Source organism: Acanthochromis polyacanthus, chromosome 9, assembly GCF_021347895.1.
Source record: "Acanthochromis polyacanthus isolate Apoly-LR-REF ecotype Palm Island chromosome 9, KAUST_Apoly_ChrSc, whole genome shotgun sequence".
NCBI lineage: Eukaryota > Metazoa > Chordata > Actinopteri > Pomacentridae > Acanthochromis > Acanthochromis polyacanthus.
This window is the reverse complement of record NC_067121.1, coordinates 19,603,905-19,618,443: the sequence shown is the minus strand read 5'-3', so window position 1 is coordinate 19,618,443 and position 14,539 is coordinate 19,603,905. Positions and strand designations below refer to the sequence as shown.

At 38.3% G+C, this 14,539-nt stretch overlaps 2 protein-coding genes and 1 long non-coding RNA gene across 3 annotated transcripts; all 3 read left to right on the top strand.

Annotated features, from left to right (window-relative positions):
- The first annotated feature begins 664 nt into the window (after positions 1-664).
- On the top strand, positions 665-2,173 carry LOC110951112 (chemokine XC receptor 1-like). The gene is made up of 2 exons (XM_022194033.2): positions 665-735; positions 887-2,173. Exon 2 carries the CDS (start codon positions 897-899, stop codon positions 1,929-1,931), a length of 1,035 nt encoding a protein of 344 aa, XP_022049725.2. The 5' UTR covers positions 665-735; positions 887-896; the 3' UTR covers positions 1,932-2,173.
- Positions 2,174-8,980: 6,807 nt separating this feature from the next.
- Positions 8,981-10,434, top strand: LOC110945858 (chemokine XC receptor 1-like). The gene is made up of 2 exons (XM_022187449.2): positions 8,981-9,000; positions 9,152-10,434. Exon 2 carries the CDS (start codon positions 9,162-9,164, stop codon positions 10,194-10,196), a length of 1,035 nt encoding a protein of 344 aa, XP_022043141.2. The 5' UTR covers positions 8,981-9,000; positions 9,152-9,161; the 3' UTR covers positions 10,197-10,434.
- An 84-nt stretch (positions 10,435-10,518) lies between these two features.
- On the top strand, positions 10,519-12,772 carry LOC127535497 (uncharacterized). Its single transcript, XR_007944336.1, has 2 exons — positions 10,519-10,629; positions 11,278-12,772. It is a non-coding gene; the product is annotated as an uncharacterized LOC127535497 (long non-coding RNA).
- The last annotated feature ends 1,767 nt before the right edge of the window (positions 12,773-14,539 follow it).

The following is a 14,539-nucleotide window of genomic DNA, read 5'->3' as shown; positions in this document are numbered from 1 at the left end:
TCACATTGTTGTGATAATGTGACTGAGTTGAACAATCAACCCACAAGGTGGCAACAAAAATGAATGGGAGTCTGATGATAGTTTCTTGATGTTCATTGTAGATTAATACTGAAGACATCAAAACTATAAAATAATACATATGGAATTGTACTGTAAACAAGAAAATGTTTATCTTCAATATGAATCTACTATGAATAAAATAATGTGAATAAATAACAAGCACTGAATGAGCAGGTGTGGCTAAACTTTTGACTTGTAGTGTACATTATACTTTTGTGCATTTATGTCATCACCTCTGAATCTGAATCTGTTATTTTATGTTTGTCTTCTACAAACATTGATGAAGATTTTTTAATTCATGCAGTTATTTTATATCTTCACATTTGAATATCATCAGCATTATTTATTTCAAATTCCGTCTGTTTTAATTAGCCTCATTATTTTTTGCCCAAAAGGTGTACATGGGACGTCTGTTGTGTTTAAGTATATTCATGTCTAATAGTAGCCTATTCATTTTGTCCACAACAACTGTGGCAAAGAAATATTTAGATTTTTTAAATTATTACTTTTAACTTAGTTTCAGTTCCCTTTTAGTTGTGGAAAATAAGTTAAAAAAATTTTGATGTAACATCTCTGACTGATCATGAAACTAAAAGGGGAACTGTTTACTCTTTTATGTCTCAACCTTTCCTGCACAGTGCCATTCATCGCAAGACTTGCCAGCTGCTGTTCAGGGTAAGTTGCTCAGTGCTTTGACTCTGTAGTTGTTCTCTATATTTAGTGGTTTTTGAAATGATTCCACAAGAAGTTAATTTTTGAAGGAAAGTTTTCAGAAATCTGCTCAGTCTTCGCTGCATTTTGAAGGTTTTCTGTTTGTTTTTCCTAGAAAATCTACAATGGCAAACGGCTCCATAACACCTGATGATAGAGCGGACACCAGTGATCATATTGTGTATTTTTGCTCTGAAATATTTAACTTTTCAGTTATCAGCGGTGCCCTCTTCATCTTAATCTTCATCATCAGCGTCATCGGCAACAGTCTCCTCTTGTGTGTTCTGGTCATCTACGAGGATCTGAAAAATGTCACAAATATATTTGTCCTGAACCTGGCTTGCTCTGATCTGATCTTCACTGTCACACTTCCATTGTGGGCCACCGAGCACCTTCACCACTGGATTTTTGGAGACTTTTTCTGCAAATTCATCACTGCAGCATACTTTGTTGGGTTGTACAGCAGCGTCATTCTACTCACTGCCATGACTGTGGATCGTTTCATAACTGTGGTGCTGCACAGTTGGCCGAGCAACCCCGTGTGGAAGAAGAGGGGTGTAGTTGGCGCCTGTGCAGCTGCCTGGGTCATCAGTGTTGCTGCATCCCTCCCTGATGCTCTCAAAATGAAGGTGGTGGATGACTGGAACAAAAAATTCTACTGTGAGCCTTCTACTGATGGATCTGACGTCGAGCTGGGATATTACCTTCAAGTGTCACTGCTTTTCTTTCTCCCTTTTGCCATCATTGTTTTCTGCTATTCTGCTATCCTCAAAACAGTTTTACAGCCTTCAAACAGAAGAAGACACAGGACTGTAGTTGTGGTGTTGTGCATTGTTGCAGCCTTCTTCATCTGCTGGGGACCTTACAACATTATCCTTGTCATCATGACTTTGTACGAACCCACAGACTGTAAGGTGAAGCAACGACTGGATATTGCACATCATATTTGTCGTATACTTGCCTTCTCACACTGCTGTATGAATCCTCTGCTGTACATGCTCTCACAAAAGTTGCGAAAACATTTGTGGCAACTTTTGCACTGTGGCAATATTCGGAGGAAGAGCAAAGTGAGATGCACTGGCCAAAACACCTCTGTTGGTCAGACTGTAGCTTTTACAGCGCAAAACTCTGCTGTCATGATGGAAATGCCCAACAAATAATCAGTCATTCCTGAAATAAAACACCTGATCAGTCTGGAAATGCTTTTATGTTACACTGTATTTATTTAATTTTGCATATGGTTGCATATTTTCTGAAAATCTTTGCAGGTCAATTTTTGTATTTTATTCGATGTTTGTGACAACAAAAACAAATGCATGTCAGTATGCATAATGAATGCTTTTCACTGTTGCACTTTAATTTGCTGTGTTAGCACTGTGATGAATTAAAATGTTGAAATCCAGTATTGCTGTTTTCATTTCTCTTTTCCTATGAAATCTTCAGGCATGTCATGATAGGCTGGAGTTTAGATTCTGCTGTGACAGGACTTTTCTGTGGTGAAACTGACAGTGTCCAGTGAAAAGGACACAAACGACACAACCACTGAGAGAAACAGTGAGCGGCTCCACAAATGACAGTGAGCACAAGCCAGAGATAAGGTCTCTGTGGTATTTGATCTGTTTTTAGTTATGTCACATAGGTGTAATTCATTATTTTTATGTGATAATCCAATGAGAAGAAAATCTTGAATAGGAGAAAATGTAAAGTTTAGTTGAGTTTTTGTTACACGAGTAATTATTCAAACTATTTGATGTTGTTGTTTTTCAACTGATTTCCAAAAAATAAAATAAAATAAAAAATAAATTACTGAGAGCAATCAATAAAATCACAAAAACAAGTCAATATTGTAAATAATGTCCACATCAAAAATCAGTTTTTTTTAAAAAAAATTCCCTATTTTTTATTTATTCTAATCAGCAAAGCAATATTATTATTTTAAAGATAGCTGATGTAATTGTTTTGGTTTGTTTTTTTTACACTTTTTGAACACTACACTGTTGCGCCATTTTGTCACATATTTTTTCCTAGCAGCCACTCAATTGTATTGAATTATGAGGTTGGAACAAGTGTGAAATATGTTCTGATATTCAACAATTTAAAAAAAAAAAAGAACATCATATCTTCCTTTCTTCATGAAATCGATTGTCATTTTTCTCACAAGACCTCAGCAAGTAAAGAATGGCCATCAGCAGTGACTATGAGTATGACCCCTTCGTGCTCCACAATGGAAGTGAACTCAACGTAGAACCTCAAGAAGAGCAATCAGCATTTCAAGTCTATGCTGCTCATCTTCTGCATCAGTTTGCCTGGAAACAGCTTCCTGCTCTTGGTCCTTCTGAAGGAACGAGCCTGGAGGACCACATGTGACATCTTCCTTCTGTAATTCAGAGTTTCCAACCTTTGCTTCACCGTGACCCTGCCCTTTATGGCCAGCAATGCTCTTCACAACTGGGTGTTTGGGGAGTGGACCTGTGGAGTCGCGACAGTGTTCTATATCCTGGGAGCGAACAGTTATGTGATAATACTCACTGCTGTGATTTTACTTTGTTATATTACTGTTGTTCACGCTTCATGTCTATCTTCACAGGCCTCCAGCAAATGCTGTGTCCTTGTGGGCAGCATTGTGATCTGGCTGATGTGCTGTGAAAATTCAGTGAATAGTCAAGTCATAGATGTGGGTTTTGGTGAAGTGTGTACAGGTGTTGAGTCACCATATATGATGATTGTTAGCATCTGCTTTGATGTGACTCTTTTCTTTGATGTGACCCTTTTCTTCCTCATTCCTTTTACTGTCATCACATTCTGCTATGTACACATGTGGATAACTATTAAACAGCACAAGGTAACGAGACGGGACCAGCCTTCAAAACTGATTTTAGGGATAACTATTGGTTGTTTTCTTTGTCTGGCTCCTCACACTATAGCAACCTTTCTGTATGCTCTATCCTTCATGAACATTTTTGAATCCAGACTTGACCTGATGCATGCATTGCTCCATGCCATGTTCATTATTTACCCACTGACTCACTTCTATTGCTGCCTGAATCCTCTGTTCTTCATATTTGGAGCCCAAAGGTTTAGGAGGCATCTCCCTGGGACATGTAACAGAGATGGAGATGGGAGTAACAGTGACACAGTGGCATTCATCATTGTACGAGAAACTGCTGAGTAACAACCAAGCTTTTCATTTGTCTAAATGCTTTTAAGACGAGGATATGTTATTTTTTCATGTTTTAACATAACCATAGTTTATGATTCGAACTAAGTCCTGACAGTTACCAATCGTTAATGTTTTCTAAGCCTTGTCAATCGTTGTCATAGATAGATAAATAAATAGACCTTTATTATCCTCAAGGGGATATTCGTTGTCACAGGCACTGTCAGGTACATAAAATAATACACATACCACTGTGTAACAGTTGGTGGTTTATTCTTACTCCAGTTTCTCAAGATACATTTTCTAGCCAATAACAACAATTTGTCACATAGTTTGAAATGTGGTCGAGTCAAAACAACTGATTTTGATGGAAAGCCAAGAATGACCAGGCCTGGGTCACTCCTGATGCTGACCTGAAAAACGCCACTCAATTCTTTAGAAATTGCACCCCAGAATCTTTTGATCAGTTTGCATTGCCAGAAATAGCGATAACAGGTTCCAGCCTCTCTTCCACATTTATCACATAGGGGGGAGGTCTGGTGATCCATCTTATTCAGTATATAAGGAGTTATTTGTAAGCAGTGTAGTATTTTATACTGTCTGACTGAGTCTATTACATGTGAATGTTCTTCTAATTATCTTAGTGGCTTCCTGCCAGTCATCCTCAATATATGTCAAGGTTCCCCTCCCATTTCTGTGCAATGTCTCTGCCATCACCTAGGCTAAACCAGCAAAGCAATGCATAGAAGGCAGAGATAAAATGAAAGATGTTTTTACGATCAAAAAGGAATTTCTCTGTCTCATTGTACAAGAGCAAACCATAGGGAGAGAAATTTCTAGAGCCAACAAAATGGTGGATCTGGAGAAAACCATTAAAGTGTTTTTTGGGGATGCCAAATTTTGATTGTAGTTGTTGGAATGTCATGAGTACATTTTCTGTATACAAGTCTCCAACTACTCTCGTTCCCCTGCTATGCCACAGGTCAACAATGTTGGGGATGAGACCTGGAGTAAAATTGTGGTTTTCTATAAGTGGGGTCCAGGAGTGAGTTGCCATGATATAATCATGGCAAATGCAATTAAAACTAAAGGACAGAGTTAAGATGTGTATGAAAAACATAATAATGGAGGTTCTAGAAATCACTGATGTTTTGATGATATTGTGTGTGTCTGTGAAGGACAAACACACACTCACACACAACTGGAAGATCATAAAGTAAAACATATATTTTTGGTGTAAAGACAAATTACATGCTTTTTAGACAATAATATATGCAGTACTCAAAACATAATGGTGCAAACTTCAGGTATTATCACTTTTATGTTATATCAGAAACAAAGCAACACATAAAGGCATAATATGCATGATACCTATAACAAAATAAAAAGGGTAAGATGTGAAGCAGAAGTTCAAACATGTTTGAGCATGTTCTCTGTAAAACATGACCTAATGATAACCTAATGGGCATGTCCTCTGTAGGGTATGACCTAGTGGTGACATATGATAACCTGATGTCATGATCCAACCAACAGATTGAGAAAAGTATAATGGTGTCAGGGCTGCACAGTGGCGTAGTGGTTAGCACTTTCGCCTTGCAGTGAGAAGATTCCTGGTTCGCGTCCCGCCTTTCCCGGGATCTTTCTGCATGGAGTTTGCATGTTCTCCCTGTGCATGCGTGGGTTTTCTCCAGGTACTCTGGCTTCCTCCCACAGTCCAAAAATATGCTGAGGTTAATTGATTACTCTAAATTGCCCGTGGGTGTGAATGCGAGAGTGATTGTTTGTCTGTATATGTAGCCCTGTGACAGACTGGCGACCTGTCCTGGGTGTCCCCTGCCTTCGCCCGAGTCAGCTGGGATAGACTCCAGCACCCCCTGTGACCCTAGTGAGGATAAAGTGGTGTATAGAGGATGGATGGATGGATAATGGTGTCAAAACTGTCACTCCGATAATATACCTTACAGGTGAGGAAAAAATGACCAACATTCACTGCATGAAAGACGATGTACAGCTCAGTGTCTGGTTATTCTTGGGAGTGTAAATTGCCTCTAAGGAATGCTCTGGGTTTTTTTTGTTGATGAATAAATCCTGCTGCCCTCGTATGTTGACTTTGCTTGGTGATTTTTTGAAGATCTTTAACATTTCAACACTGACAAGTCTTAGACTTTGGCCCATAATTTGGGACTAATTTTCCTCATCACAAGCCCAGTTGTAGTAATAAGTGTTTGGTAGAGCTGGGCCATCTCTTTCAGGAGTCAGCTGAAGAGTTTTTATTTTCTGTCGTGGTCTCTTGCCGTACCAAATGAATCTAGAGAACGCCCTTTCTATATCAACTAACTTTTTTGGATAGAGGCAAGATTTGAAGAGGATATAAAAGCCATGGAAAAAATGTTCATTTTTATTAGACTTATACATCCTGTGAATTATAGGGGAAGATCATGACACCTATCTAAACCACTCTTTATTTTACTAAGAATTGAAGAGAAATTAAGCTTCCATAGTTCTGCCATGTTTGGGGAAACATTGATCCCAAATTAGGTGAAGTCATTTGGGGAACATTTCAGGGGACAGCTGAGGGGCAGATTTTGGGAAGTAGAGTTACCCAGTAGTATAGCTTGGGATTTATCAAAATTTATTCTGTAGCCTGATAAAGAGCCAAACTCATGAATAGTGGACAGGGTAGCTGGTATTGATATGTTGGGTTTTGTTAAGAACAGCAAAATGTCATCTGCATAGAGAGGGATTTTATGGACTTTTCCTCCAGTCATCACCCCATGCACATCTTATTGTGACCTAATAACCTCAGCTAAGGGCTTGAGTGCAAGAGTAAATAGTGTTAGTAATTTTTGAAACAGCGTGTCATTGATTTCACAGGGAGACAAATGCCCGCCTTTCTGTTCTATCCAGACACCATTTTTTGCTAACCTGGAGACTGTTGCTAGATTTCAGAGTAATGGTAAGTGAATGTGTTGCCAAAAAAACACCAGCTTCTGGTCCATGAAAAGACATGGGAATAAAGAAGGTTCATTCTGTGTGCAGACTACTCCTTCCTAGGGTTTTAAGTGTGATAAAGTACAATGCAAGATCAGATATTTTATTCTTCTCTGACTTTTAAAGCTGTTTCCGTGACTACTGTAGGCTGACAGTTAGCTGGACATGCTAACAACTGCGGCTTACATTGCCACAGACAATCACATGGTTTCGTCAATTCTCATAAGAATACCAGTAAATCATTCATGGGAAGGATGTAGTCTTGCATCATTGTTTCGATCAGATCTACTCAAACCGACACATTGCGAAAAACTACACTGGATGCAACAGAGCTGATATTTGGTGCTTGTTGCACTATTGGTTTATAAGAAATAGGAACAGCAGCTTGAATCATTTAGAACAATTCTAGAGCAACAATGTCTGTAATGGTGAAGGAAAACAACACAAGCTCTAACGATAGTATATCAATCTTAGTTGCAATTCATCTTACTGGAATCTACACTTCAGATCACATTGTTGTGATAATGTGACTGTGTTGAACAAATCAAGCCACAGGGTGGCAAGAAAAATGAATGAGAGTCTGATGATAGTTTCTTGATGTCATTTTATTTTCAAATAGAAAAGAATTATAATTATGTGATTTATGGTTATTTTGTTCAATCATTAAAGTCTTGTGTTTTGATGTCACAGTAACAAAACCTGATGTTTTACAATTTAACTGCTTTTAATGTCAGTCACATTGTGTTTTAAGAATATGTAATCTTAGCCAATGTTATCTGTGATCTAAGTCTAATTAAAATACTTTGACAACAGTGATTTGTAGCATATACTGTTTCTTCCAGTTTTCATTTTACACTGAAGTGTTGGTATCAACTCTCTAACAAGCTGTGCCATTATGAAAGAGCCCTGTATTTTTGTTATTATAGCAAGCATGCTATTTCAAAAGAATGTTTATCTATTTATTATGCTGTACATTCTATTACAGGCCGCATAATTGTGTGACATTCAGTTTGATTGAACGCATAATATTTCACTGCTGTCATGGAATCACCTCTGAATCTGAATCCGTTATTTTATGTTTGTCTTCTACAGACGTTGATGAAGATTTTAATTCATGCAGTTATCTTCACATCTGAATACCATCAGCATTGTTATCATGCTTTTTAATAAAATAAAACATGACTTATTTAAAATTCTGTCTGTTTTAATTAGCCTCATTATTTTCTGCCCAAAAAGGTGTATATGTTAGCCTAGCCGCGCTAAACCCATGCTCTGAAGACGCAAGGGTCTAGGCACACTGAACGGGGAGGGAGGCAGGCTAAAAGGTTATCTATCAAATCACTCTGCAGCAACTGGGTAGGTATACAACCAATCAGCGCAACGAATAGGCTCCAAGAGCGCCGGAAATCAGAGGATGCGGTAGTTTGGTGAAGCCTTATTTATACAGTCAATGGGTGAAGCTCAAGTATATTACAGACATGTTAACAGAAAGATTATTCAGAGTCGGTGCTAATGGAGCTCAACGACTGTTGTCGTTTTTGTTGTCGACCCTGGCAGAGAATTAAATTCGTTGCCGTCGGTTGTCTAGCATGGCTAGGCTAGTTGTTTCCAGTTGTTTCTGTCAGAATCGTCGCGCCTCTGTCGTCACTTAGTTACGCCCACCTTCTGACTCTACACTTCATGGTGATTCGTCCGGCCAGTTTGAGGAGCATCCAACCTCGAGCCTTATGGAGGGTAACTAGACCCACCCTGGCAGGGAATTAAATTCGTTGCCGTGGGTTTTCTAGCGCGGCTAGGCTATGTACATGTGACATCTGTTGTGTTTAAGTATATTCATGTCTAATAGTAGCCTATTCATTTTGTCCACAACAACTGTGTTAAAAATAAAATATTTACATTTATTCAGTTATTATTTTTTAACTTAGTTTCAGTTCCCTTTTCGTTGTGGAAAATAGGTTTAAAAAGTTTTGATGTCATCTCTGACTGATCATGAAACTAAAAGGGGAACTGTTTACTCTTTTATGTCTCAACCTTTCCTGCACAGTGCCATTCATCGCAAGACTTGCCAGCTGCTGTTCAGGGTAAGTTGCTCAGTGCTTTGACTCTATAGTTGTTCTCTATATTTAGTGGTTTTTGAAATGATTCCACAAGAAGTTAATTTTTGAAGGAAAGTTTTCAGAAATCTGCTCAGTCTTCGTTGCATTTTGAAGGTTTTCTGTTTGTTTTTCCTAGAAAATCTACAATGGCAAACGGTTCCACAACACCTGATGATAGAGCGGACACCAGTGATCATATTGTGTATTTTTGCTCTGAAATATTTAACTTTTCAGTTATCAGCGGTGCCCTCTTCATCTTAATCTTCATCATCAGCGTCATCGGCAACAGTCTCCTCTTGTGTGTTCTGGTCATCTACGAGGATCTGAAAAATGTCACAAATATATTTGTCCTGAACCTGGCTTGCTCTGATCTGGTCTTCACTGTCACACTTCCATTGTGGGCCACCGATCACCTTCACCACTGGGTTTTTGGAGACTTTTTCTGCAAATTCATCACTGCAGCATACTTTGTTGGGTTGTACAGCAGCGTCATTCTACTCACTGCCATGACTGTGGATCGTTTCATAACTGTGGTGCTGCACAGTTGGCCGAGCAACCCCGTGTGGAAGAAGAGGGGTGTAGTTGGCGCCTGTGCAGCTGCCTGGGTCATCAGTGTTGCTGCATCCCTCCCTGATGCTCTCAAAATGAAGGTGGTGGATGACTGGAACAAAAAATTCTACTGTGAGCCTTCTACTGATGGATCTGACGTCGAGCTGGGATATTACCTCCAAGTGTCACTGCTTTTCTTTCTCCCTTTTGCCATCATTGTTTTCTGCTATTCTGCTATCCTCAAAACAGTCTTGCAGGCTTCAATCAGAAGAAGACACAGGACTGTAGTTGTGGTGTTGTGCATTGTTGCAGCCTTCTTCATCTGCTGGGGACCTTACAACATTATCCTTGTCATCATGACTTTGTACGAACCCACAGACTGTAAGGCGGAGCAACGACTGGATATTGCGTATCATATTTGTCGTATACTTGCCTTCTCACACTGCTGTATGAATCCTCTGCTGTACATGCTCTCACAAAAGTTGCGAAAACATTTGTGGCAACTTTTGCACTGTGGCAATATTCGGAGGAAAAGCAGCATGAGAAGCACTGGCCAGAACACCTCTGTTGGTCAGACTGTAGCTTTTACAGCGCAAAACTCTGCTGTCATGATGGAAATGCCCAACAAATAATCAGTCATTCCTGAAATAAAACGCCCGATCAGTCTGGAAATGCTTTTATGTTAATCTGTATTTATTTAATTTTGCATATGGTTGCATATTTTCTTAAAGTCTTCACGGGTCAATTTTTGTATTTTATTCGATGTTTGTGACAACAAAAACAAATGCATGTCAGTATGCATAATGAATGCTTTTCACTGTTGCACTTTAACTTGCTGTGTTAGTACTGTGATGAATTAAAATACTGAAGTCCAGTATTGCTGTTTTCATTTCTCTTTTCCTATGAAATCTTGAGGCATGTCATGATAGGCTGGAGTTTAGATTCTGCTGTGACAGGACTTTTCTGTGGTGAAACTGACAGTGTCCAGTGAAAAGAACACAAACGACACAACCACTGAGAGAAACAGTGAGCGGCTCCACGAACGACACTGAGCACGAGCCAGAGGTAAGGTCTCTGTGGTATTTGATCTGTTTTTAGTTATGTCACAGCACATTTATTCATGGGTGTAATTCATTACTTTGTTTATGCGATAATCGAATGAGAAGAAAAAACATTACTGACCTGTTTTCCCGTTTTTGGGAATTTTTTTTGTTTTGTTTTGAGACTGTAAATAATGTCCACATAAAAGTCAGTATTATTGACAGAATTTGTTCTTTTGCAGTGTTTGAGGATAAAATTATACTTTTTTTGAATTTATTTCAATAAGCTAGCTCGCCATTACAGTTAATAATATTATTGTCTTTTTTTCAGTTTTTGAACTCTACACTGTTGCACCATTTTGTCATGTATTTTTCCTGGCAGCTCACTGCCTGATTTTCACTATGTCTTGAAACATTTCTTTCACAGTGTACTTGTAGTAATCTATTCAAGTGCATTGAAGTATGAGAACATGTCATGAAACTTCAGAACACTGATTGTAAAGTTATGAATATGATTTAAAACACAAAAAAGTCTGAGAACAGTTTTAAAATGCATTTACAGCATCTCCTTTTTGTCTCTTTGTGAGTTCATATGAGGTTGGAACAGGTGTGGAATATGTTCTGATATGCACTATTTTTAAAAATGAACATCATATCTTCCTTTCTTCATTAGATTGATTGCCGTCTTTCTCACAAGACCCCAACAAGTAAAGAATGGCCGTCAGCAGTGACTATGACTATGAGCTCTTTGTAGTCCACAATGAGAGTGAACTCAACGTAGAACCTCAAGAAGAGCAATCAGCATTTCAAGTCTATGCTGCTCATCTTCTGCATCAGTTTGCCTGGAAACAGCTTCCTGCTCTGGGTGCTTCTGAAGGAACGAGCCTGGAGGACCACATGTGACATCTTCCTTCTGCAACTCACAGTTTCCAACCTTTGCTTCACCGTGACCCTGCCCTTTATGGCCAGCAATGTTCTCCACAACTGGGTGTTTGGGGAGTGGACCTGTGGAGTCGTGAGAGGGTTTTTTATCCTGGGAATGAACAGTTATGTGATAATACTCACTGCTGTGATTTTGCATTGTTATATGACTGTTGTTCACGCTTCACGTCTGTCTTCACAGGCCTTCAGTAAACGGCGTGTCCTTGTGGGCAGCATTGTGATCTGGCTGGCATGTGCTGTCCCTAGCATTGAGAATTCAGTGAATAGCCTAGTCATAGATTTAGGTTTTGGTGAAGTGTGTGTTACTGTGAAGTCATTCTTTATGGTTTTCTTTGACATCTACATGTTTATTATCTTTTTCTTCCTCCTTCCTTTCATTATCATCACATTCTGTTATGTCCACATGTGGATACTCATCAAACAACGCAAGATAACGAGACAGGACCAGCCTTCAAAACTGATTTTAGGGATAACTATTGGTTATTTTCTTTGTTTGGCTCCTCACGATATTTTCGCCTTTATAGACACTCTGTTCATCTTGCACAATTATGACTCTGAATATAGGCATGCGTTGCTCCATGCCATGTTCATTATTTACCCACTGGCTCACTTCTATTGCTGCCTGAGTCCTCTGTTCTACATATTTGGAGCCCAGAGGTTTATAAAGCATCTCCCTGGACCATGTAACAGAGATGGAGATGGGGGTAACGATGACACAGCAGCATTCATCACTCTAGAAGAAACTGCTGAGTGACAACCAAGCTTTTCATTTGTGTAAATACTTGTAAGATAAGGGTATGTTATTTTTTCATGCTTTAACCATACTTCATGATTCAAAGTGACTCCTGACAGTTACCAATCATGAATGTTTTCTCAGCCTTGTCAATCGTTGGTGGAAAAAACAAATGCATGCCAGTATGCATAAGGAATGCTTTTCACTGTTGCACTTTAACTTGCTGTGTTAGCACTGTGCAGGGCCAGCTCTGGACATCAGGGGGCCCTAAGCAGGATCACTTTGTGGCCCTGCCTTGCGGTGGTTAGTAGAGTATTGCCATCGCGAACCAGCAACTGTATAGAAAACCTTACACATTTTGTTTGTATTTGATTTTAATTTGCTGGGACACAGTAATTTTGCTGCGTAGACAAAGTAAAGCTTACAGATTTGCCACATTTCTACTGCAACTTTGTTACTATTGAAATCCTTAATAAATGCGGAAACGCCAAAACGGCACTACTTTTTTTGTCCACTGGGTGGCTCCAAACCTTGTTTTCACCTTTTATACTGATTTTCGCTTCTCCAAAGCTGAAAAAAAAACAGGGAAGTTGCACCAGAAATTCCTAATTTACTAATCATTGAGCAATGAAAACTTATTCTTGTGATGTAGCAGAGAGTCAAAGATTCTACAAATGATTCAAGTTTGAATTTACATTTATTTAACACAAATGAACAATAATAATCAAAAAGTGCAAATACAAGGTGCATTGGTAAACTATATACATCCAGCTAATAAAAATATTATAATTGAAAGAAAGACATAGTTATGAATGTCCAAAAAAATAAACAAAGCAGGTAACAAGGTAGAAAATGCAACAAATAAATAAAGAAATAAAGAAATACAATAAATAATTGAAATATTATAACTTAAATATCAAAAACATCTGAGAAAATAGAAAAGAGAAAACAATAATCTAAAGCTCTAAATGCAAACTTTTATTACACTGTTGGTGGTAGCTGCAGGAACCGAGCTTAATCTTAATCTATAATACAAGAAAACACATCAATATAGAAGCTGTCTGTACCTAGAAATTGACTGTGCCGCTAGCTAAACAGCGCTAGCATTAGCAACAACGATTTGGTTACCGTCAGCTGAACTGAATATATCAAGGACAACAAGTGCATTTAAAAATGAGACTCACGATCATAGTATCCACAAAACAATCAACTGATGTTTTCAAAAATTACCTTGCGTATCTCTCTTTTGTTCGTCCTCCTTCTTCTTTTTCCTTTTTTCCGCACCTGAAGGATAAACGCGCTTCATCTTGTTTTTTTTCTGTTCTTCTTCTAAACATCCTCCTTGATGCCAGTTTTTGATCAACCAACCATATATTTTGACACATGTCTGGGGCTGCGGCTGCCGCCCAATCAGCAACACTGAACTTACAACGCGTGTTGGGTGGTTGCCAGGTTAGTCCGAAGCAAGTAATGTTAGATGGCAGTCTGTGGGTCAGACCATAGATATATACAAACACTAGATGGCTCATGAGCGCTGTCAGCCTATGGGGAGCAACGTCGCCACATGGCGGCCATCTTGGGACAGGGCTGCTCGATCACTCATAACATTAAAGTCAATGGAGCATGGATTTTAAAATCACTGTAGATTGCTCAATTTTCAATCGATTTTACAACAGCTTGGTTTGTTATAAACGTCAGAGATGTACTTGTTTTACTGCTTACATAAGAATAATTAAAACCATTGAATTCATATAAAAATTATATTAAGTAGATAGGTAATAAATAGCTATACACACACAGATATTATACTGTCAATCTTTAATATTTACAATATTTAAATAGACAAAATAAATAAATGATGATGAACAAATAACAAAAAAGTAATGCTAAAATGAAAAAATAATGACATTTGAACAAAAAATAAATAATAAATAAAGAAAAATAATAACAAGGTTCCCACTCTTTTCAATAAATCATTTTCCAGGATTTTTGCAATGTCCCATAACCAACTGAAGTTACAACAATGGAGTGGGCAATTTTTAAGTTAATCTCGCCTTCTTAAAAAACAAGATTAAAGGTTGATGACCAATATCTCTAACTAGCTGCACAGTATCATGTTAAGCTTTTGAATTTATTTATTTCTAAATCTCAGGCATGAAAATTGTCTGCTAGCTGTCTTTTTAGTCAAAGGTTATTTAATGTCTTACTATTCTTAATTTATGGTTTATACTTATATTGTAATCTTCAGAATTTTATCCTG

Coding starts and splice junctions, on each gene's coding strand:
- LOC110945858 (XM_022187449.2), top strand. CDS start 9,162: ATGGCAAACGGTTCCACAACACCTGATGATAGAGCGGACACCAGTGAT.
- LOC110951112 (XM_022194033.2), top strand. CDS start 897: ATGGCAAACGGCTCCATAACACCTGATGATAGAGCGGACACCAGTGAT.